General features: G+C 47.7%; 1 protein-coding gene across 1 annotated transcript; it reads right to left on the bottom strand.

Annotated features, from left to right (window-relative positions):
- Nucleotides 1–399: 399 nt before the first annotated feature.
- LOC142768122 (uncharacterized) lies at nucleotides 400–4,399 on the bottom strand. Its single transcript, XM_075870170.1, has 4 exons — nucleotides 3,019–4,399; nucleotides 2,437–2,536; nucleotides 1,619–1,806; nucleotides 400–994 (listed from the first exon to the last, which is right to left on the bottom strand). Exons 1-4 carry the CDS (start codon nucleotides 3,391–3,393, stop codon nucleotides 758–760), a joined length of 900 nt encoding a protein of 299 aa, XP_075726285.1. The 5' UTR covers nucleotides 3,394–4,399; the 3' UTR covers nucleotides 400–757.
- Nucleotides 4,400–24,794: the final 20,395 nt, after the last annotated feature.

The following is a 24,794-nucleotide window of genomic DNA, read 5'->3' as shown; positions in this document are numbered from 1 at the left end:
CACTAGTGCTGCGAGGTTCTTCATCAGTGGCTGCTCGACTTTGACGTGTCTGTACACTGATTGAACTAGGTGCAGTGTGAAGTTTATAATAAATGAAAAAGCGTTTGCAGTTGCTTTTTGATTTATTGTGGCTTTTTAACATATAGTTTTTGTTGTGCGCTCATATATCTGGCCACGAAGAAGCAAAATAAAAAGTTTGTGGTTTTTATAAACTGCCGTTCCAGCTAGTGAAAGCTTAAGAACTGCGAGTGCCTTTTTTTAGAACACTTGCCAAGGTTGTCCGTCTCGTAGTTCTTGCTTTGAGCGATTAAACTTTGGAACTCGGAACGTGGTTTCTGTCACCCCAGTATATACACCTCACAAAAATCATCCTTTAATTGTGTGTAAGCAAGCAGGTAGTCGAAAAGTGAAATGCGTTTATTGCTCAGGCAACGGTGATCTTATATTAGTAGAGACGTGACGCAAAGGTAACGTGTGCATCGTGCTTGATGCTTGGCCTGGTGACGTCATGCTGGCGCAGCTCTGCTACATCTCCCCTTTCTGGACCAACAACAAGCCTTAACGTCTTTCAGCTAACGGGTACAAACAAGGCTCGCGTCGTTGTCTTGTGCTGCGGCGTAGGGTTTGTGTAGGTCCTGCGGCTTCTTGATGCACTGGAATGGTGGCAGGGGCCACCTGAGTTGGCATGATCCTGACATGCTCTCTTGTGCGACGATTCTCCTTACCGTCTTTAGTTTGCAAAACCGCGAAGCGCGGTTCATCCGCTGGCCGCAGGAAGACTGCTGGTGACCAGGTACCCGTGATGGTGCTGTAGGTAGTGACCTCCTGGCCACGTGACAGGTGGTAGAACCCTGGCGCCGCGGTTGTAGTAGATTTTCTGCTTCCGACGTATGTCGCGAAGTTGTCCGTGGACCATGCTGCTGGGCACTGTCTGGGGTTCCAGGTGGCTGCTTGGTACTGGCAGAAGGGTCTGGCTCTGACGTCTCATCAGCCTCTGCACAGGAGATTTCAACACGTCATCACGGGGTGTGTTGCGCCACTCTAGAACAGCTGTATGAAAGTTGTGCATGCTAAAGGAACACTTCTTTAAAATCTTGGCTTCGTGCACAGCTCGTTCCGTCAGGCCATTAGAACGTGGATGCTAGGGACTTGAAGTAACATGCGCTATTCCTAGTTTTCTCACATAATGCTTGAATTCTCCGTTACAGAACGGTGGACCATTATCTGTGCACAGTTTGACTGGTAATCCCTGCACCGAGAAAACTTCGGAGCACCATGATGTGAGCATGCGCGCAGTTGTGCGCATGTCTTGCACCTCAAAAAAACAAAGAGCGAAATCGACAATCGGGGCAAACTGGCGTGCACCACAGTAGAAAAAACTGATTCCCACAATTTGCCATGGCAGATTTGGGACTTCGTGGAATAAAAGTGACATCTTTACGTTCCTCGGCTGACATTTCTGGCACGTCTTGCGCGCTTTGCAAAACTGTTCATTATCACCCGATATAATGGGCCAGAACATGACCTTTCATGCTCCGACTTTCATTTTCTGTGCTCCCGCATGCGCCCTGTGAAGAAGGTTCATCATGTCCACTCTCTTAGACAGAGGTATGATTACCTTATTGCTGCGGAATACCAAGCCGTCCTGCGCATGTATCTCCTCCTGGTATGACCAGTTTGCACGGACTTGATCAGGAACTTCTTGCTTCGTAAGGGGCCATGCAGTCTGGGCATATTCACAAAGCTTCGTCAAGGTGCTGTCGTTATTTGTTGCGGCAAGGAGGTCGTTCAAACGCTGCTCAGAACCTGAAACACAGTCAAGAATGTTTACTTGAAAGCGCTCCGTTTCTTCTTCCACGCATTGTTTGCTAGGAAGTCTTGATAACGCATCAGCAAGGCACAGCTCCTTGCCAGGTTTGTACGTCACGTTTATACAGTATCGTTGCAATGTCAGACGCATGCACTGCAACCGTAGCGGACACTGATGCAGAGGTTCGGAAACTATGGAAGCCAAAGGTCGGTGATCAGTTTGAACAACTACTCTGTGCTGACCAAACAAATAGTCGTGAAACTATGTACAACCATGCACAATTGCAATGGTTTCTTTCTCTATTTGTGCGTATTTAACCTGGGTGTCTGTGAGCGATCTAGAAGAAAATGCAATGTGGTGGCCATCTTGCATAAAAATGGCGCCTACTCCCAATTGACTTGCATCAACTGAAAGTGTCACTTGTTTCTTGGGGTCGAAATAGCTCAAGATTGGCGCTGTTAGCAGAGACTAACGCAACTTGTGAAAGCTTTCTTCTTGTTTTTCGGTCCAGACACAGGCGATATCTTTGCGATGCAAAGGTCGGAGCGTGGAAGTGGTGACAGACATGTTGGGTATGAAGCGCTGCACGAAATTCATTGTGCCAAGAGGAACCTTCAGTTACTTACTGTTCTTGGGTGGGACCGTTTGCAGTATGTCTTGAACGCCTCGTGAGTCAAGCTTGAGACCTTCGGTGGTAAAGCTGTGGCCCACGCAGCGAACCTCTGTCTGCAAAAAAGAGCATTTTTTTATTCAGCCGTAGGTTATGTTCACGACAGCGGGACAATAGCTGTTCAAGGTTGTGGTCATGCTATTTTTCAGTCTTTTCCTACAGCAGGATATCATCCATGACAACTGCGACACACGGCAGTCCTTCTAGCACACAGTGCATCGCGGCCTGAAATATCTCTGGGGCAGAAGCGATACTGAAAGGCATGCGTAAAAAGCGATAGCGGCCATATGGTGTGCTCATCGTGCAAAGCTTCGAACTCGAGTCTGAGAGCTTGATTTGCCAGAAACCTTAAGCCGCGTCAAGAGCTGAAAAAAAACCAAGCTCCAGCAAGGCTCGATGCTATGTCTTCAAGAGCTGGCATGGGGTAATGTTCACGCAGTAGTACTTTATTTAGCGCAGTTGGATCCAAACAGATGCGGACCTTGTGTTTCTTTACAACAGTTACCATGTAGCTAGACCACTCAGTTGGCTCAGTTACCTGTTGTATGACTCCTTGGTCTTCCATGCGCTGTAGTTTCTCTTTTACTTTGTCTTGAAGGGCTACCGGGACTCTCCGTGCCGGAACGACGACACCCACGGCACCAGGTTTGAGCTTCATTGTGTATTCCACATCTTTTAGCTGCCCTAGTCCTGAGAAGACATCTGTGTAAGGCTGTGCTGTCAAGTAAAGCTCGCTGGCATGTACGTTTTGTATGCGACGTAAAAAGCCGAGGCGTTCTGCTACTGATCCACTCAAGGTGATGGGTACCTTGTGTTCCATGACAAGAAAGGATGCTTCATGTGTCCGTGAATTCGCCAACAAACGCAGACGAATTTTCGCTTTTGCCGAGGTCGTGTGGCCAAAGAACGCCATCAACGTCGCATCGGAAGCTTGCTGTGGCTTATGTGGTAGCTCCCTAGCGTCATTTTGCGAAATCACACGACAGTTGGCGCCCGTGTCTAATTTGCATGTGAAAGCTCTCCCTTCAATGCTACCGACTGCACTCCAGTGGTCTGCTGCGATTGTGCTGACTGTCAAGTTTCCAAAAGGTAGTCTTCGTTATCCTCAAGATGCACTTCGCGTAGCTCTTTCTTTCGCGGGTCTTTCTGTCTTCGTTGTGGTGCCGCCGACCTGCATGCATGGGCGAAATGATTCAACCCACCACATTTCTTGCACACTTTCCCTATCGCTGGGCAGCTTTCACCGCGGTGATTCAGATAACCGCACCAAGTGCACGGCCGTGCTCGTGTGTTTACTGCGCAGATGTCTGCGTTCTGCGACATCACCGCCCCTTCACAGATCTGGCGAAACTGCTCCTGGCCTTGCTCATGAATACGGCAGATTTCCACAGTTTTTTCGTATGATGGGTTTTCTGCTACTAGTCGCTGTTGCAAATCTTTGTCTTATATGCCCAGAATTATACGGCTGTGAAGCAAGCGCTCTTCTGAATTCCCAAATTCACAAGTTTTCGCTAATATGCTGAGCTCTGTCAGCCACTTCATAAAGGATTCACCTTCTTTCTGGTTTCTGGAGCCGAAGCGAAATTCATTGAAGGTTAGGTTAATCACAGGTTTGTAGAAGTTTTCGAACTTCAGCAGCAGTACACCAATGTCGTTCCTATGCGCCTCCTCTTGAAATTTGAAAGTATCTTATGCCTTTCTGCTATCTTCTCCCACAATTACGAGTAACGTCGCAGCTTGCACTTCTTTTGGTTGTTTTGATAACTGAGTAGCGGTGCGAAACAGTTCGAACTCACTTTTCTATGTCTTCCATCCTAACCATGGGTCACCGGATGTATCCAAGTGGATCGGAGGGGGAAGCAGTGTCGACGGGATCGACATGGCGTACGGGCACCGCTGCCACCATGTAAGCAAGCAGGTAGTCGAACAGTCAAAAGAGTTTATTGCTGAGGCGATGGTGATCTTATATTCGTAGAGACGTGACGCAAAGGTCACGTGTGTATCGTGCTTGATGCTTGGCCTGGTGACGTCATGCTGGCGCAGCTCTCCTACATTGTGTACCTGTTGGTTCGTGTCATTATAGAAGTCTATATAAAGAGCCTCAGTGGTAAGCTTCAGCCGTGTTTGTGGTCACCATTTAGCATGTGCCATTTTCCGAACGGTCTACGTCTCAGTGGCACTCGGATTTGTAAGTTTTCACTCTAAAGAGTAAGCCTCTTAGGTTTTTCAATGATGCAGTAAACCACCTAAGGAAGAGTTTCCCCAACGGCAGGTGGCATGGTATACGTGATACTCGTGTTGCCCTGGTTCTTTGGCTGCTCCATATACACTTCGGGTACAACGCAGCATTATCGAGTACTAAGCAGCAATTCTTGTTGTAACAAAAAATTGTAACAAAAAATTGCGTCCATAAATGATGTGGTGATGAGCAGGAAAGCCGAAGTATCACATCATTTCACGCAACACATCTTTGCCGTCGGAACACAGTGAAAATCCATTGGTAGCCTCCGGCGTATATTTTAGTTTTACTGCCACGCCTATAGGCATGTGTTGCGGCAAGCGTGCCTACAATCACAGCTACTCTTCGTTATCAGTGCATTGTATGATATGCTCGTGACCGAACATCTATCTTTGCTCAGACAGCCTTGCATTCTGACACTGAGTGTTAATAAGAGCAGATCGCCAGTGTGGCACAACCTGATAACCTGAAAAAATGAAAACCTGAAGCCAGAAGCCTGAAAACGAGTGCTGTGTGGCGCTGCAAAGGACGCGGACAAGTGAGCCTTGGTTTTGGTGATAGATAGAGATGTTGTTGAAAGGAGAAAACGAAAATAAAGGCCCCTGGTCAATGCCTTCTTTCCCCGAACCACGGCAGCACGCTTCACGCCCCCTCCTCGTTGAGTCACATAAAAAAATTCCGTATTATGGCTACAAAGGAAAACTTGACAACGAGACTCAAATTTTGACGGCTAATTATTCAGACTGCCAGTAACACAAGCAGTAGGTCATCTCACCCACTAAACCATGTGTACTCTCGGTCGTCAGCTCAACACTATATATACGTGCTGCTGAGCCGTTGATACGTTGTGAGTAAAAGATCTGCGCCAATTCTGAAACGGCGCATTTGCTTTTTTTTACATTAGCCAGTGAACTGTCTTTGAACTTTTACTCAGGTTACGCTGCAAGTACGTTTCTCCTAAACAGTTTGGTGAGGTGTGCAATTTGTATGTACCTATATATTCTGCCCGCCGTTATAACACTACCCATTTTTAGTAAACTGTTACTTTCTTCATCTACATGTAGCCGATGAAATGATCTTCGAAGACTACCCGAAAGGCAACATGGCTCCCGAGACACCAGCGTGCCACGATATGTACGGCCATGTCTGCACTGATAAATTTATTAAATCGGATGTCGACAAGCAGCCAATGCGTTTTCAGTCCTTGTACCTCATCATAACGAACATAATGAAGTTCATCAATGGTAAGTAGGACACTCCAAGGGGAAATTGAAACAGCCAACTGACCACCTGACAACATATGGATTGCTGTCGTTCTTAGCCAGCGATATCTTACACATCAAGGGAAAGTGGGTTCACCCAATTTTCATCTTATCAGACAAAGGTTTCGCCTGTAGCAAGAAGCTACATGAATACAGCTTTACGCATTTCATCAAAAAGAAAAAAAAAGAAACTTCTCCAACAGGGACCATAGTAGTTTAAATTGATCTCATGCTGGAGGCATGGAATTCCCCATGTTGCATTACCAAACACCTTGTGTGATTTGTCCCTGAAACAACAGAACCTTTATTTCTTGTGAGAAGCAAGCACAGTGCGATATCTACAAAATTACCTGTGCATGACACGCATGCTAAGTAAGCAAAGTGCACGGATGATGAGCAAACCACGTCGCATTACACTAGCGGACGCAAAATGCACGAAGCATGGCTTTTGAGATTGGCTCCGGCAATTTGCCATAACCGAAGCCAATTGGGGGGGGGGGGGGGGGGGGCTTGGGATTAACAAACGCCAATTGCAGGTGATCAAGAGACGAGCTTCAAATGAGTGCCTAATTTGTAGCTTCAGTGAAGGAGACCTTTTCCCGCATTTTCACTGTTAGCCATACTTCTGAGCACGCAACATTTTTTTATTGACGAACAGTAATTGCTAAGAATGTTTTCTTGATACACGCATGGCGTTTGTGATTAGTGGGGGGGAACATTATTATAACCCAGGTATTTATATCGCAGTTCCAGAGTTTCTAGGTCAGATAGACATCATTATATTAATAATAATAATATTAATAATAATAATAATACATAAAAAATAATATTATAACTTAGCCTAGTGGCTATGGTACTCGGCTGCTTACTGTAAGGTCGCGGGATCGAATCCCGGCTTCGGCGGCAGTATTTTCGATAGAGCGAAATGCTGTAGGCCCGTCTGCTCAGATTTGGATGCATGGTAAGAAACCCAAGGTGGTCAAAATTTCCGGAGTCATCAACTACGACGTCTCTCATAATCAAATGGTGGTTTGGGGACATTAAACCCAACATATCAATCAATAATTATAATATACGGAAGAAGATGAGTGCTACTGTGAAAGGCAAAAGCTACCACAAAGATGGGGAACAATACGACGTTTGCTTGGTTTGACGCACAGGCAGGTTCCGCACTTACCACTTCACTTGCCGTGACTGTTCTTCTGCTACGTAAACTTCCCTCTGAAGAATATAATAATGTATAATAATATTGACATTATTATTATTATTATTATTATTATTACTATTATTATTATTGGTATTATTATTATTATTATTATTATTTATTATACTATTATTATTATTGTTATCAAAATCTAAGTATTATTTATATTTTAAATATTTTTTACCAGATATGCAAAACCATGTAGAAATGTATATCTTCCAAAAATTTTCAATGAACTACCTGAAGAGTTTTTTTCAGCGAGTTCAAAAAAGCAATCAAAGAAATCACTCGCTGAGCTGTAAATTCACATGGTCTGTTTGTATGTCATGTTTGCTCTGGGTCCCTCCTTTGTTCTTTTTTATTTACTGACTGTAAAAAAGCAATCGTGTCAAACATTAGTCTGTTCGTTGGCAAAGAAGCAACAATAGTTTTTGTTACTTTGTATCCACATCGCTGTAACCGGCTCTGCCGGGCTTATTCGCACAAGTCTTTAGGACTTAGACAGACCCGTTTCTTTGTTTTTCTTATGGTTGTGTACAATAACTTATTATTATTATTATTATTATTGTAAAACTATTTTAATTATATTATACTAGTACAACAGATAAAACGTATCAAAATCACGATTCCATAATACTTACACCGTAGAAGAGGGCCCTGGAAATTTTGACTTAGCCATCTATGCTCATGCAAAGATTCTGTGTCAGTACAGCGAAGTACGAAGCCGCACGACACCGTCTCACTAGTTTCAGTTCACAGCTGAAGTAGTCACACAAAAACAATTATTGTTCAATTTCACGTAAGCATTTCAAAAATGTGCCGTCCTTCAAATTTACCACATTTTTAAACAGAATGTGTAAAACAACAATAACTTGGTGATAGTGTTTGTTTATGGTGTTCTTGTGTCACATAGGTTCCTTCAAAAAATGTGGTTGATTCCCCTGATACAGGAATTAGTATAACATACACATGTAAGACATGATTTTATAGAAGCAGGTAATGTTCATAAGACCTTGATATATATATTGCCTATTGGTGTTTAGTGACTACAGCACGCTTACTTGTTATGCATAAATGTTGATACCTGGTGGCCTATCTTCCCCACCACGACAGTCAACGACTCACGACCTGTATACACTTCGGAAGACACTGCACGCACCGGAGCACCGCACAAATCACACTTGAACCACAGTGTTCGCATCTGATATTCACCCATCGCCGTATCTGACATAGTTATTAATCAGATCCACAAGTAGTCATCACGCTAAATCTCTATTACCTGATGTTTTCAGAACAGACGCGTATATATTTCAGAAAGTGCATATATTTTCCACGAAGAGTTTCATATTGAAACGAAATAACTCGGCCATCCTCATAGAGTCTTTTTCTCTGTCACTCCATTATAGAAACGCCTTGCAAACCCAGGTGTCGGATATCTGAAAACAGGGGTCTATTCAGTCTATTTTTCTCTTTTTTCTCTTGTATGTACAGTTTTTATTGTATGCATATGTATTTATTTTCTTGGTATGAACAGTCAAAATGATAGTGTTTATTGTTTTGTATTTATTACGTATATATTCTTACGGTTATTACACAACCTATGAAAAATAGATTTGTAAAATTTTTTTCAGTAGATGTGTTATTTACAAATATTGTTTCATGACGCTTTCTTTGTGTTTACTATGTTTGTATGACACATTCACCCCAAACAATCTGTTATGCGATTTATTGTTGCGGTAGAAATCACATAGATTCTCAGCTGGATTTCGCCGCCGGCGTCGGCGTGGGCGTAGACGTCGGCGTCGAAGTCAGGCACCGTATATGTATACGAATCTATATATATTTTCACGGATAAGACGCGACGCCATATGGACGAGGCTGTATATGAGATGTGCTTAAAACCAGCAGCAATAGCATGACCGGTTCACCAGCGAACGAGCAGAGACCCACCTTCGTTCTCTTCGTCAGGCACACACGTGCATCGTACCACAAATTTTCAACATGCATGTAGCGTAATCCCCAGCGGCAGAAGCACAGTCTCGGCGCATCTAGATGTCAACGTCAGCGGGAGAGTGGTAAGGCTTCAAGCATGCCACATGTACGATATAGGTGGTCTGTGAGGCAGTTGAAGGCGATGGGGCAGCAGGGGCAATTTCGTATGTCACAGGAGTAATTTCACGAAGGACTCGATATGGACCTGTGTAGCGGGAAATAAGTTTTCCGGGCAAGCCGACTCGACGGGTCGGGGACCACAGCAGCACCGATAAACCGGGTAAGAAGTGCACGTCGCGGTGCCGTTGATCGTACAAACGCCGCTGGTTCTCTTGAGAGGCCAGGATGCGAGTGCGGGCGATTTCACGTGCGTTGGCAGCTTAGGTGATATTGTCATGGGCATATTCGCTGGTCGGTGTCGCGGTAGACCGAATGACTGTATCTAGGGGTAATGTAGGTTCTCGGTCGAATAACAGAAAAAAATGGGGAGTAGGCGGCAGTGTCATAGCGAGAAGAATTGTAGGCAAATGTGACGTACGGCAACGCGAGATCCCAGTCGGTAAGGTTGGTAGAAACATACTTTGCGAGCATGTCTGTAAGAGTTCGATTTAGACGCTCCGTGAGTCCATTGGTTTGCGGGTGGTATGACGTCGTCAGCTTGTGTCTCGTTTGACAGGACTGCAAGATGTCGGCTACGACCTTCTACAAAAAGGTGCGGCCACTACCTGCAAGCAGCTGGCGTGAGGCTCCGTCTTGCAAAATCACGTCCTTGAGGAGGAAGTCGGCGACATCTGTGGCGCAGCTTGTTGGAAGAGCTCGTGTGATGGCAGCTCGCGTCGGTGGCCACGGCTATTCTTTTGTTACCCGAGGAAGACAAGGGGAAAGGGCCAAGTAGGTCCAAGCCAACACGGAAGAACGGTTCTGACGGAATGTAAAGTGCTTTAAGGCATCCAGCGGGAAGTGTCGATGGTGTTTCGCGGCGCTAGCACTTCTCACATGGCGCAACGTATCTTCTGACTGAGCGTGCAAGTTTAAGAAGGGTAAGAGCGCACTGATTACGAATACACAAAGAAAGGACACACTTACACATAGCGCTACGTATGTGTGTGTGTGTCCTTTTTTGTGTATACGTATTCAGTGCTTAAACATGGAATACCAACATGCCCACCTTTCCACCTTGGAGCATGCAAGCCCTGGCAAAAGAAGCGTCGGCGTATTTAGTCGCAAGTGCATGACACATCAAGGTGACCAGCACTTGCATGGTCATGAAGTTTATGTAGAACTTCCGAGCGAAGGTGTTTCGGAATGACAAGCAGCAGGGCCGGTCCATCCGGCTCAAAATTTTGGCGGTATAGTACACCATCGCGGAGTGCGAACGAGCGATGGGACTGTTTGGAAGATGGTGATTCGAGGCGCTCAATGATAGCACGCAACGACGCATCATAGCGCTGCTGGTCACTGATGCGCGTCATTTCCGAAAGGGAAAAAACGCAAGGCCCGGTGTCTGTGTCAGGCATAGAGCTCGACTCAGCAATCGGGTAGCGGGACAGGTAGTCTGCGTCTTGATGTAGGTGTGCGGACTTATACGTCACCATGCAGGTATACTCTTGCAGTCGCAGAGCCCAGCGCCTAAGCTAGCCAGTAGGATCTTTCTGTGGCGAAAGCCAACATAGGGCCTGGTGCTCCGTTATTACAGAAAAACTCGTGCCATATAAATAAGGGTGGAACTTCGTGACTGACAATAAAAGAACAAGCCATTCACGCTCTGTTATTGAATGGTTGCGCTCGGCAGCTGTGAGAAGGTGGCTAGCGTAGGCGATGACTCTGTCGTGTCCCCGCTGGCGTAGGGCACGACGGCTCCGATCCCGTGACCACTCGCATCGGTTCTGACTTCTGTCGGAGCGGAAGAGTCAAAGTGGGCCAAGATAGGTGGAGTCGTGAGGATGGTGATGAGTTGAGAAAAAGCGGTAGCTTGAACGAAACCCTACGTAAAAGTCGCGTCTTTCTTCAGAAGGTCGGTGAGGGGTCGATCGATTGTTGCAAAATCTTTCACGAACCTTCTAAAATAGGAACAGAGTCCCACAAAGCTCCGGACGTCTTTGACAGACGGGGGTACAGAAAAGCTCGCGACGTCACGAATTTTCTATGGGTCAGACTGCACACCTCATCCGTCGACAAGGTGGCCCAACACCGTAATCTGCTGGCAGCCGAAGTGACATTTCGACAACTTAAGTTGAAGGCCAGCAGTGTGGAAGATGTCGAGGACCGCTGAACAATGCTGAAGATGTGTCTCAAATGTAGGCGAACATACAAGGACATCATCCAGGTAGCACAGGCAGGTTGACCACTTGAAGCCTTGCAATAGCGATTCCATCATACACTCAAACGTGGCAGGGGCGTAGCATAGCCCAAACGGCTTCACCTTGAATTGGTATAGGCTGTCGGTAGTTACAAACACAGTCTTTTTTTGGTCTTTTCGTCCACCGAAATCTGCCAATAGCCAGAACGTAGGTCAAATGAAGAAAAGTATCGCGCGCCGTTAAGACAATCGAGGGCGTCATTAATTCAGAGCAAAGAATAAGCGTCCTTTTTTGGGATTCGAAAAAGATGGCGGTAATCAACGCAGAAGCGCCACGTGTCATCTTTCCTTCTAACAAGCGCAACAGAAGATGCCCAAGGGCTCGAGGAGGGTTCAATAATTCCTTTGGCTAGCATCTTGTTGACTTCTTCTTGAATCCCCTTACGCTCCATGGCAGACACCCGGTATGGTCGGCGATGAATGGGAGGAGAATCAGCTGTATTAAGGCGGTGCTTCACTAGAAAAGTCTGACCGAGTGGACTGCTGCCGATGTCAAATATGTCGCGGTAGGAAGCCAGAAGGCAGAATAGGGCTTCGCTCTGCTCAGGTGTGAGTTTCGGGTCGATTAAGGGACGCAACGTCACATCGAGGACTGTGGCATCCTGCGGGCGACATGACCGCAAAAGCAGTTTGCCGTAAAAGCGGTGACGTGGCCATCTATTAAGGGTGGAAGCGTGGTGACTGAAATTCCGTGTGGTAGTATTTGGTGCGTGAAACCAAAATTGATAATTGGCAGACATGTTCGCTTAGAGGCCATGGTTACGGCGCCGTGTGGCACAGTGATGTCGCGCGCCAGGAGAACATCAGGAATAGGCGTGAGGACATAATCACCGTCAACAACGGGTAAACTTGTTGCCAATTCAATGATTGGAAGGCTTCTGGTGGTATCCGACTGAAGTCTGTGGTACAGAGGCTTTTTGGCAGCTTGGGGCAATAATCTAGAAGACGAGGACGTTCTAAGCAGAGAGTTCCGGCGGATCAGTCAATCAGGACAGAATGCGTCGATAAAAAGTCCATTCCTAAGATGAGGTCATGAGGGCAATTGTCGAGCACGGTAAATAAAACAGAAACATGGCGGCCAGCAAGGCTAATACGTGCGGTACACATTCCAATGACGGCCGCACTTTCACCATCGGCGACACGGACGGCTTGTGCTGTGGCAGGAGTGTGTACAGAGACAAGCACTCATTATAGACACCAGAGTAGGTAGCGTCAACGAAGGGTGTGGGTCACCCGCACTTGATACAGCACTACCTTCAGGAGCTGCATAATCTAGCTTTCCGTCCACGAAGATTCATAGTTAGTCGGCGATAGATAGCGGCGGGGTTGGGGCGTCGGAGAACGGCGGCGTTGCGATGACGGTGAACGAGCGGTAGAACGGATGTTAAGTGGATCGGAAGCAGCATAATCATGGCTGGGTGAATACCGACGGTGGTCCTCGTATGACCAAGGAGAAAAAAATTGACTTCAACGCTGGGGCGTCCAAGTGCTGCCACAGTAGCAGGAGACATGGCCAACTCGGTGACAGCGGAATCAGATTGGCTTGTCTGCTTTTCTCCATTCTGTCGGATTGCGGGATCGCGGAAAAAACTATCAGTCATGGCGCGGTGCATTTATCGTCATCGGTCTGGAGGTGGGTTGGGAGAGAGAGCAGGCCGCAGGAAAACCGAGCTTTGCGATTTCTTGCCTCACAACGGCTTGAATAACAGAGACCACCGGAGCTGCTTGTGCGGAGACATTGTCAAGTCGAAGTGAAGAAAATGGCGCTGAACTTGACGCCTCAAGCTCCCGTCGAACTATGCATGTCACGTTGTCTTGCATATGTAGTGCGGCACTGAGATCGCTGCAGGTAGATGTAACAGCCGTAGATGTAACACTGAAATGTAACACTGAGATCGCTGCTGGTAGATGTAATTGAGGCAGGACACAGCGGCTTTTGGCGCTTTCAAAGCTGCGGAATTCTTTAATAATCACGACGACGGTCGTGGTGTTAGTGTACACGAGCAAGTTGAAGGCGTCGTCTGCGATGCCCTTGAGTATGTGACACACCTTGTCATCTCTGTCACTTGCTCATCCACTTTGCCGCACAACGCGAGCACGTCCTCTATGCACGAGACATACGACTCAGTTTAGGACTGCACACGAGTGGCAAGTTCTTTTCGCGCTTCCATTTGGCGACCGCATGGGTCCCCAAAGATATCACGTAGTCACTCCTTGAAGATATTCCAGCTGGTGATCTCGGTCTCATAGGCGTCGAGCCAAACACGTGGGGTGTCGTCCAAGTAAAAGGTTACGATGGCGAGCGTCATGGTAGGGTCCCATTGGTGTGTATGGCTAACACGCTCGTACATACAGAGCCAGAAGTCAACGTCAAGACCAGGTTGTGCGGAGAATGTACCGGGATCACGCGTGTGGGGCATCGTCAGGTATGTAGTGGCTTGAGCTACAGATGGAGACGTTAACGGGTTGTCATTGGTAGCCACGGCCGAAGACGGAACGGTGCGGCCACTGCAAAGCTTCGTGGTGAGGACGGGGAACACTCCACCTCCACCAAATAAGTTACGGATAAGACGCGACGCCATATCGACGAGGCTGTGGATGAGATGTACTTAAAACCAGCAGTAATGGCGTGCCTGGTTAACCAGCGAACGAGCGAAGACCATCCTTCGTCCTGTTCGTCAGGCACACACGCGCATCGTCCCACAAATTCTCAGCATGCATGTAGCAATATCAAAACGCAAGAAAAACAAATCCCAGAAAAAAGATTCCGGCTTTTGTCATCGAACGTGGGACCTCCGCGTCGTGATTGCGAGGCGTTAACTCTTGAGCCACCTAGAGGTACGTCCTTCAACGTTCAAAGGGCAAGCTATTTTTAATGCTACGTGCGCAATTGGGCGATGTGCTTGCGTTACTAAGATGACGTGATAATCTTTTCACCCACCTTCGCCACACACCTTGAACGCCTTACGACCATTGTATCAACATTTCGACATGCCGGCCTCCAGCTGAATTCCTCGAAGTGCCGCTTCAGTCTTCGTCAAATTACTGTGTTGGGCCACCTTCTTGACGCTTTCGGTGTACGACCAGACCCGGCAAAAGCACGCGAAGTATGTAACTTTCCCGTTCCGCGCTCTATCCATGATGTTAGCAGTTTTGTGGGACTATGCTCTTACTTTCGCCGGTTTGTAAAAGACTTTGCGGCACTCGCACGCCCACTCACAGACCTTCTCAAACATGACGTCCAGTTTTGTTAGGGTCCTCTTCAAGCTAACGCTTTCCCTCTACTAATCACCGCTCTAACGACACCACCGATACTTCCACATTTTGACCCAGATGCTCCTACAAAAGTGCGGACAGACGCTGGCGGTCACGGCATCAGCTAAGTTTTGGCCCAAACTCAGGGGGGCACTGATCGTTTATTTGCATGTGAAAGTCGTCTTCTTTCAAAGCCCGAGCGTAACTACTCTATAACAGACCGAGAATGCCTTGCCTTTGTCTGGGCGGTTTCGAAATGTCGTCCTTACTTGTATGGCCGCCCGTTCCTTGTCATCACCCCCTCTGTTGTGTCATCAACGCCCTCTGTTAGCTTTCTTCACTGAAGGACCCTTCTGGAAGACTTGGTCATTGGGCGTTGCGTCTTCAGGAGTACTCCTACTCAGTTGCCTTCAAGTCTGGGCGCCTCCATTTGGACGCCGATTGCTTGTCCCGCTACCCTGTTGACCAACCAGATGAATTGATCGGCGAGCCTGGCCCCAGCGTCATGTCCATGTCTAGGTTTCGTCAGATTGGTGACGAACAGCATTGCGATCCTTCCTTGCGGTCGCTCATTTCCCCTCTATAATCTGACCCTAACGACGTGTGACTCCGCATGTTCGCTCTCCTAAATGGCACGCTGTACCGTCGCAGCGTCCAGCCAGATGGCCCTGAGCTACATCTAGTCGTGCCTAACCATCTTGGTTCAGTGGTCCTGCATGAGATTCATGACGAACCAACTGCCGGCCACTTCGGCGTATCTCGCACGTACGATGGCGTCCGGGGCCTCTTCTTTTGGCGTGGTCTCGCGCGGTCCGTTCGACGCTACGTGGCCTCCTGCGATAAATGCCAACGTCGAAAACGACCTGCCACACCCCCCGCTCGTCTCCTTCACCCGATGTCCATCCCTACCGAACCTTTCTTCCGGGTTCGTGTAGACCTCCTTCGACCGTTCCCTGAATCAAACTCTGGGAACAAGTGGGTCGCCATTGCTATAGACCATGTGACCAGGTTTGCAATTACTAGAATTCTCCCCAACGGCACTGTTACTGACGTTGCCAACTTTTTGCTCCACGATGTAATTCTACCCCTTGGCACTCCTCGACAATTGCTCACTGATCGTGGACGCGCATTTTGTCACGTGTCTCGACGACCTTTTGGGCTCTTTCTCAACGCAACAGAAACTGACCACTTCCTACCATCCTCAAACCAATGGCCTTACCGAACGCCTAAATAGCGCCCTGATGAACATGCTCTCGATGTTTTTATTTATTTATTTTATTTATTGACAAAATACTGTCAACCCTCGTTGAGGGTTATTACAGGAGTGGAAAAGATACAAACTTTTTACAAGCAAGGCAATGCAGTGGCAATAAAACAAGAGTACATAAGAAACGAACACAAGAATAATGACATCATGACGTACAAGCGTCGTGGTCATGGTACTAACTAATGCATACATCATAGAGAAATAGCAATACATTGCCTACAACCAAATGATAAAGAAAATAATATTGTCACGACGCAGACACAGCAGGAGTTCGCTATTGAAGAGCTCACTTTAATTAAAAATGAAAGGCGCTCGGAAAGAGGACCGGGCAAGAGCTTCGTCTTCTTCTCTGGCTGTGCGAGCTCTCCTCTGCAGGTTGAATGTGGCATTTGCCTCCCTCTAGGAAGAGCATCGACCCGATGCTCGGCTACAGAATACGCGGTGTATCTATAGTTTACGTATTACGCAACTAGCTCAGTACAATATGGCTTCATCCGCACAACGTGTACGATTTCAGATTTTTGAGCTCGCGAAGAACTGTCAGGGATGACCTCATAATTCACGTCACTTAGGCGCCGTATAACACTGTAGGGACCAAAGTACTTCTTCAGTAACTTTTCACAAAGGCCGCGTCGGCGAATAGGGCTCCAGACCCACACTTTCTCGCCTGGTTGATAAGTGACGTATCGGTGTCGCAGGTTATAACGTTGTGCGTCGTAACTATGCTGTCGGGCAATTCGCACGCGTGCTAGCTGCCGTGCCTCTTCAGCTCGTTGAGTAAAGGCTTGAACATCCGTGTCTGTATCCTCGCAGTCGTGCAGCAGCATGGCATCAAACATTGTCGTCACTTCACGGCCATAAAGAAGACTAAATGGCGTGCTCCGTGAAGTTTCCTGCTGCGCCGTATTATAGGCAAACGTCACGTATGGTAGAACGTCGTCCCAATTTTTATGATCCACATCGATGTACATACTAAGCATATCAGCAATTGTCTTGTTGAGGCGTTCTGTTAAGCCGTTGGTTTGTGGGTGGTAGGAGGTAGTTTTTCGATGCGCTATTCCACTCAACTCAAGCACTGACTTGAGGAGTATAGCCGTGAAAGCGGTACAGTACCTCTGTCTGTTATTATAATTCTAGGAGCGCCATGCCTCAGAACGATATTTTCAATGAAAAATCGTGCCGCTTCTACTGCGGCTCCACTTGATAAAGCCTTTGTTTCTGCGTAGCGAGTAAGATAGTCCGTAGCGACAATTACCCACTTATTTCCAGTATGCGAAGTCGGAAATGGTCTAAGGAGATCCATTCCGATTTGTGCAAAAGGCATGGTGGGCACTTGAGCTGGTTGCAACAATCCGGCTGGTTTTAAAGGTGGTGATTTTCGTCGTTGACAATCGAGGCACGTGCGGACGTAATGCTTTACAGTGCCTGGAAGCTTCGGCCAGTAGTACTTTTGTTGGATTCTGGCCAATGTGCGCGTGTATCCGAGGTGGCCGGAGGTTGGCTCATCATGGCAAGCGCTCAGGATCTCATCGCAAATGGATGTCGGGACGACAAGTAATTGGGCATTTCCGCTGGGGGCAAAGTTCTTCTTGTATAGGACACCACTGCGCAAGCAGAATGATGGCAGGCTCCTTGCAAATATCTTGAGAACGCTTGTAGACTGGCCGTTAAGAAAATAATAAGAGGGAGCAACTCACTGTCTTCCTTCTGCTTAGACGAAATGGTGACCGTGTCGACCACTCCTAAAAATGCCATGTCATCATCTTCTGAGACATCATCTTGCTTTATAGGCGACCTTGATAAGCAATCAGCATCAGAGTGCTGTCGTCCCGACTTATAGATGACCGTCATATCGAATTCTTGTAGGCGTAAGCTCCAGCCCGCTAGCCGACCGGATGGGTCCTTCAAGTTGGTCAGCCAGCAAAGAGAGTGGTGGTCGCTGTCTACGTGGAAGGGACGGCCGTAGAGGTATGGGCGAAACTTCAGAACTGCCCATACTACAGCAAGACATTCCTTTTCCGTTGTGGAATAATGGGACTCGGCATGGGAAAGCGTCCTACTTGCATATGCAATCACTCTCTCGGCTGAGTCTTGCCACTGGACGAGTACAGCGCCTAAACCTACGTTGCTGGCATCAGTGTGGATCATGGTTGGAGCGTCCTCGTCAAAGTGAGCAAGCACAGGGGGTGTCTGCAGGCGCTGTCGTAGACCGTCAAACGCTGCTTGTTCCTCTTCACCCCATAAAAATGGAACATCGTCTCTCGTTATGCGTGTTAAGGGCGACGCTATGTGCGAGAAATTGGCAATAAATCTGCGGTAGTAGGCGCAAAGGCCAAGAAAACGTCTTACGGCCTTCTTTTCTGTTGGCACCTGAAATTTTCGGACGGCGTCGATCTTGTCGGGGTCCGGACGAACACCTTCATGGCTCACCACATGTCCTAAGAATCGGAGTTCCTTGAAACCGAAATGACATTTCTCAGGTTTCAGCGATAAGCCAGCCGACCATATTGCTCGAAATACTAATAGCAGCCGTCTTAGATGTTCCTCGAATGTTGGTGAGAAAACAATGACGTCGTCGAGGTATACCAGACACGTCTGCCACTTAAGGCCTGATAGGATGGTATCCATCAGTCTCTGAAATGTTGCTGGTGCAGAGCACAATCCGAAGGGCAAGACTTTAAACTCGTAAAGCCCGTCAGGCGTAACAAAAAGCAGTCTTTTCTCTGTCCCGCTCATCGACCTCGATTTGCCAATAACCGCTTTTCAGGTCCATTGACGAGAAGAAGCGTGCATGCCTCAGCCTGTCAAGTGAATCGTCAATACGCGGTAGTGGATATACGTCTTTCTTTGTCACGCGGTTCAGCTTGCGGTAGTCCACACAGAAGCGTAAGCTGCCGTCTTTCTTCTTAACTAGCACTACCGGTGATGCCCAAGGGCTTTTTGACGGCTGAATGATGTCATCATTGAGCATTTTCTGGACTTGTTCTTGGATTGCTTCACGTTCTTTCGGTGCCACGCGGTATGGGTTTTGTCGAATTGGTCTTGCCGTCTCTTCCGTTATAATTCGGTGCTTTGTCAGTGGCGTTTGATTTACCCTCGAGGTCGACGAAAAACAATCTTCAAACTGGCCAAGAATATCTATAAGACTCTGCCTCTGCGCTGGCGATAAATCTGTGCTCACGTCGACAGGCAGTGGTGTTGAAGCGGCCGGTGTCTCTGCCTGTTGTACTGCGAAGCACTCGGGGAATTCTACAATTTCTTCGAAGTATGCAACTGTGGTACCCTCTGCAATGTGTCGACGCTCGTTGCTGAAGTTTGTCAACAGGACCTCTGCTTGCCCAGACACTACACTGACGAGACTTCTGGCAATAGCGATTCCTCGAGAGAGTAAAAGCGTCGATATTTGTTCCGCGACACCTCCACTATGCTGCGTGTTACACGTGACAGAGACGAGGCGGCATGACAACGGTGGCATGGTCACTTCGTCAATCACGCGCATGGGCTTGCGCTGCAGCACTGCGCTATGGTCCGCTGAGAAGGTCAGTACACCGTCCGGTATATTTATAATGGCACCGTACTCCCGCACGAAATCCTTACCCAAGATGGCCTGTTTACAACACTCAGCAAGAATAACGAAGGTTGCCACAAATGATGAATCCCCAATCTTGATTCGTGCGGTGCACTTTCCGGTAGGTGTCAGCAGCTGGCCTCCGGCTCCTTTAATTTGCGGCCCCGTTCATTCCATTTTTACCTTCTTGAGTTGGTCGGCCAGATTCGCACTCATTATTGAAAAGTCCGCACCAGTGTCGATCAGTGCGGTCACGTCGTGACCGTCAATTGAAAGTGTAATGTCGGCGGTGACAATCTCCTCTTTCGTCGGTTCATTCGAAATGTGCGGCACTTCATGCGGCGGTAATGGGGGATTTTCAAATCTTCGGCAATTCGCAACCTTCCCCCCTAAGGTCGCTGCTTTTAGTTTCCCCGGCGTGGACTGGGAGACCTTCCTCTCGCCATGTCCGTGGTGCTACCCCTATTAGATCGGGGAAAATGACCTGGGGAGGGCAAGCGTGACCGGAACCCAGGAGAAACGTATCGCGGGATCGTCGCAATCGTTTCAACGTTGCGTCTTTCGTCAAAATAGCGCCGAGGGGTAGTGGACGGAAATCCTTGAAACCCGGCAACGCGATGAGGACAATACCGCACGATGTGGCCTGCTTCCCCACAATGGAAGCACAGGGGCCTGTAGTCAGGGGTACGCCATATGTCGGTATTGCGGAGTGGGGGTCGCATCGGCGTCGACGTTTCCCTGTAGTACCAAGGCACTGTCGGCGGCTGTTGCTGATGGTACTGTTGAGGTGGCGGCACGTTAGATCTAGGCTGTCGACGGAGAATATCTGCATATGTTGGCCTAACTATTTCAGTGATCGGCTCGGGAAGTGAAAGCGCTTGCCTTATTTCTAGGCGAACAACTTCTGTGACCGACGCAATCGCGCAGTCATTCGGTGTGGCAGCGAGCTTCTTCACCTCTTCTTGTACAATTTCGCGTATCAGGTCCCGCAAAGAACGCTCGTCAGGTGTCACGGTGGTCACGGCGGTTGCGCTGATTTGTCCGCTGTTGTTTGGACGGTCGTACTGGCGGTACCATAGCTGTAGTGCGCGTTCTATGGCGGTCGCCTCCTTCGAAAATTCGTCGACGCTTGAAGGTGTGTTCCGTACGAGACCAGCAAACAGCCGCTCTTTAACACCACGCATGAGGTGGCTGATCTTTCTGTTCTCGGACATATCGGGATCGGCTCGATGAAAGAGACGAGCCATGTCCTCAACAAACATTGCGACAGACTCGTTGGGCTTTTGTATCCGTGATTCAAGGAGTCGTTGTGCCTGCTCCCGCCTTTTGGTGTTTGCGAAGGTATCCAGGAACTTCCGCCGGAACTCGTCCCACGTTGACCACACGCGATTCGTGAACCACGTGCGAGCCCCGTCTTGAAGAGGGAAATACACGTACCCCAACTTCTGTGCGGCGTTCCACCCGTTAACGTTGGCTGTGCGCTCGAACTCCTCAAGCCAGTCATCTGCGTCCTCATATGTGTTGCCATGAAAGTCCACAGGAGTTTTAGGGGTGAAAACAGTCACCTGTGTCGTGCTTGGGCTCGTCATGGTGGGGCAACTGCTTCCCGGCGCGGTCATGTTTTCCGTCCAAGGACCCAACTCTGGGTTCAGGCCTAACAGGCGGCGGCTGGCGTGGTGAACGGGTGTTTCGACGAGCGGAAGTCTTTGTGGACTACATCCCGGGCTGTTGGAAGGTGTCCTGGACATGTACCCAGCGCCTCCACCAGTGTCAAGACGCAGACACAGCAGGAGTTCGCTATAGAAGAGCTCACTTTAATTAAAAATGAAAGGCTCTCGGAAAGAGGACCGGGCAAGAGCTTCGTCTTCTTCTCTGGCTGTGCGAGCTCCCCTCTGCAGGTTGAATGTGGCAATATAAATTGTTAAATTGTGGATGCTTTCACCCGTATGAAGTTAGGTTAGCACATAGAACTTGGGGGCACCGACATGAGATTTCCAACTCTTTCTAGAACTTTTTGGAGAGTTGGCTGTGCGACAGTAGCTGAACTAAGCGCATTCCACTCTCTTATTACGCCAGGGAAAAATTAAAACTTGAAGGTATTGTTACGGCACAAAATATTATTCGAAAATCAGGTCGTGTTTTTGGCGCACTTTCCCTTTTGCTTTTATAGTAGCGAAGGCGGAGGCATTAGTTTTAAAGTGGCAGTTCAACAATTGGTAAAAGAACTTCAACCGATGTATTTTTGCTCTATCGCAGAGCGTAGGTAGATCTGCTCGGAGCAGAAGCTCGGAAGGTGAATCCGCTCGCTTTTAGCGGTTAAATATAAATCTTACCGCCTTGCGCTGTACGCTCTGGAGCAAAGCTATGTCAGTATTTGTTGAAGGAAACTACACTATATTCGCATATTCTTACCCTTTTAAAGGTAATGTAGGATAAGCTCTTCGTATCTGTGGTAGCGTAGCGTAGGGTCCGTTTTAGAAAAAACAACTTGTTCATTGCTTTTTTCGTCACTTGTTTGACATGCTCGCCCCGCCGTGGTGGTCTAGTGGCTAAGGTACTCGGCTGCTGACCCGCAGGTCGCGGGTGCCAATCCCGGCTGCGGCGGCTGCATTTCCGATGGAGGCGGAAAAGTTGTAGGCCCATGTGCTCAAATTTGGGTGCACGTTAAAGAACCCCAGGTGGTCGAAATTTCCGGAGCCCTCCACTACGGCGTCTCTCATAATCATATGCTGGTTTTGGGACGCTAAACCCCACAAATCAATCAATCATTTTACATGCGCAGTCCATTTGAGGTCAGATCATATTAGAAACCCTAAATATTTATACTGGGTTGCTGTGGGAAGGGTGACATCAATAAGCGAGTATGGAAATAAGAACTTGCTTTTCTTTTTGCTTACGTTCATCACGACCGTTTTTTCAGAATTAATAACCATCTGCCAATCTTGGCGCCACTGGGCTACGTTGTTTAGGGATGTGTTAGGGGCAACGTGATCGTCAATGTGTTTGATTTCACTGTAAATATTGCAGTCATCTGCAAACAATCTAATTTTAACGTTTACTGATTCAACAACGTCATCAATGAATAACAGGAACAAGAGTGGAGCGAGAACAGATCCCTGTGGAACGCCCAAAAGGACTTTAACAGTGTCAGAATTCTGTCCATTACAGTGCACAAACTGGTGGTGGTCTGTAAGGTAATCACTAATCCATGCAACTATTGGACCATTGCCTAGATTCTCTATGAGTTTAGTGATGAGTTTAGAGTGGGACACACGGTCGAAGGTCTTAGAGAAATAAAAAAAATTACATCGATTTGCGATTGTTCGTTTATTGCCAGTCCGAAATCATGTATAGCCTCTGCGAGCTGAGTGACAGTAGATAGCCCACTTCTGAACCCATGCGCAGAAAGAGAGATGAGGTTGTTTTCTTCTACATGCTTGGTTAATAACTTTAGGATAACATGGTCGAGAATTTCGCAACTAGTGCAAGTTAAAGAAATTGGCCGGTAGTTCGATGGAATAGTAGTATCACAAGATTTATGCACTGGCACAACTTTCGCTGTTTTCCACACCGCCGGAAGACGACAATCGGTAATTGACTTTGTGAATATGAGATGGAAGTACTTGCTAATAAGTTCAGCATAGCGTTTAAGGAAGGTATTTGTTATTTTGTCTGGGCCACTACTTTTCTTTTCATCAAGGTCTATTAGCAGTGAAAAGATGCCAGGTGCTGTCATATTTAACGACGGAAGTGATTTGCCTTGGTCAACGTGACGGGAACCTGGTGCAATCTTTCCGAGGTTATCAGTGCTAAAAACAGAGTGGAAGTACGAAATGAAAATTTTCGCCTTTATCTTGCACTGTTCAGCTGGAAACACTGATAATGTCGACCGTCTGACGCTTATGTAACGCCAGAATTTATCGGGCGCCCTTCTGATAAACTTTTGCAGGGTGTGTCCATAAAAATGCCGTTTTGCGTTTCGTATCTTTTCTTTTAAGGTCGAGGTTAGACTTGCTAATTGCGAGCTAGCGCTTTCAAGTGTTTTTGCCTTCCTTACTCGCTTGATTTCGCGCTTAAGTTGAATTATGTCGCGGGTAACCCATGGCTATGTCTCATCTGACCACCATGACTGAGATGTAGCGCTACCTCACGTGACTTTCACCTAAAATTCAACTTGTCATAATACAGCAGGTTATTCACCTTTTTATATGACTTATGGCAGCGGTCCGACCTTACCACTAGACACCCTACTACCGACTACTACACTTCTGCCGTGCGAATACGCACGTGATGCTATTGCTTGGGCCGACCACGCACGTCAGATTGCCCGCTCTAGCCTGCTGGCTTCACAAGCAACCCAGAAGGCTCTCTACGACAGCAAGCATGTCGATGTTGACTTCTCACCTGGTTTTCTAGTTCTTCTCTGGAGCCCAGTTTGTCGTGTTGAATTGTCAGAGAAGTTGCTATCTCCGTACAAAGAACCTTGCCGTATCTATCATATGACGTGTAGTGGACGTTAACTACGAGGTCGTTCCAGTCTCCGGCACTAACCTGTCTGCAAACACACCAATGACTTTGTCCACGTCAATGGGTTGAATCCATACCGCCCTCCTTCTGAAGCAGACGTATGAAGTGCACCGAGCCGGTGCATTTACAAGCGGGGGGGGGGGGGTAATGCTACATAGCTATCGCATGAAGAATGAACCATTCTGTGGACAGAAGACGACGAAGAGGACTGGTTTGCTCGCTCTGTGTGCTGCGCTCCAATTTTAGCGGTGTAAATAAATACACTGGCAAATAGTCACATCACGTGTCATTTTACGTAACAAAATCTATGACTTACCGCTGTTGGCGGGAATCTCGGGGGAGGGGAACTATCGTGTTTTCATCATTATTAGCAAGATGGTGCAGTGAGCGTACAGCGGCTCTCATCTTTTATGCGCACTTTGGCTCACGTAAAAAATAAGAGGGTGTACGCTTGACCGCGCGTTCTTATCTTGCAGTGGGATAATCGTACGTCTTGGCTAGCCTTTGAGTTTCGTAAGAACGATTCTGTTGTAGTTACCGGCCGCACAAAGGTCACTGCAATCTTTGCACAGCCTCCCTTTGGGAAAAGGACGCGCTTTTCAGACACAGTGAAGTAACAATTGATCCCCGCCGCGGTGGTC

This window comes from Rhipicephalus microplus, chromosome 1 (assembly GCF_043290135.1).
Source record: "Rhipicephalus microplus isolate Deutch F79 chromosome 1, USDA_Rmic, whole genome shotgun sequence".
Lineage (NCBI taxonomy): Eukaryota > Metazoa > Arthropoda > Arachnida > Ixodida > Ixodidae > Rhipicephalus > Rhipicephalus microplus.
The sequence above is the reverse complement of the archived record's forward strand: the minus strand, read 5'-3'. Positions and strand labels throughout refer to the sequence as shown.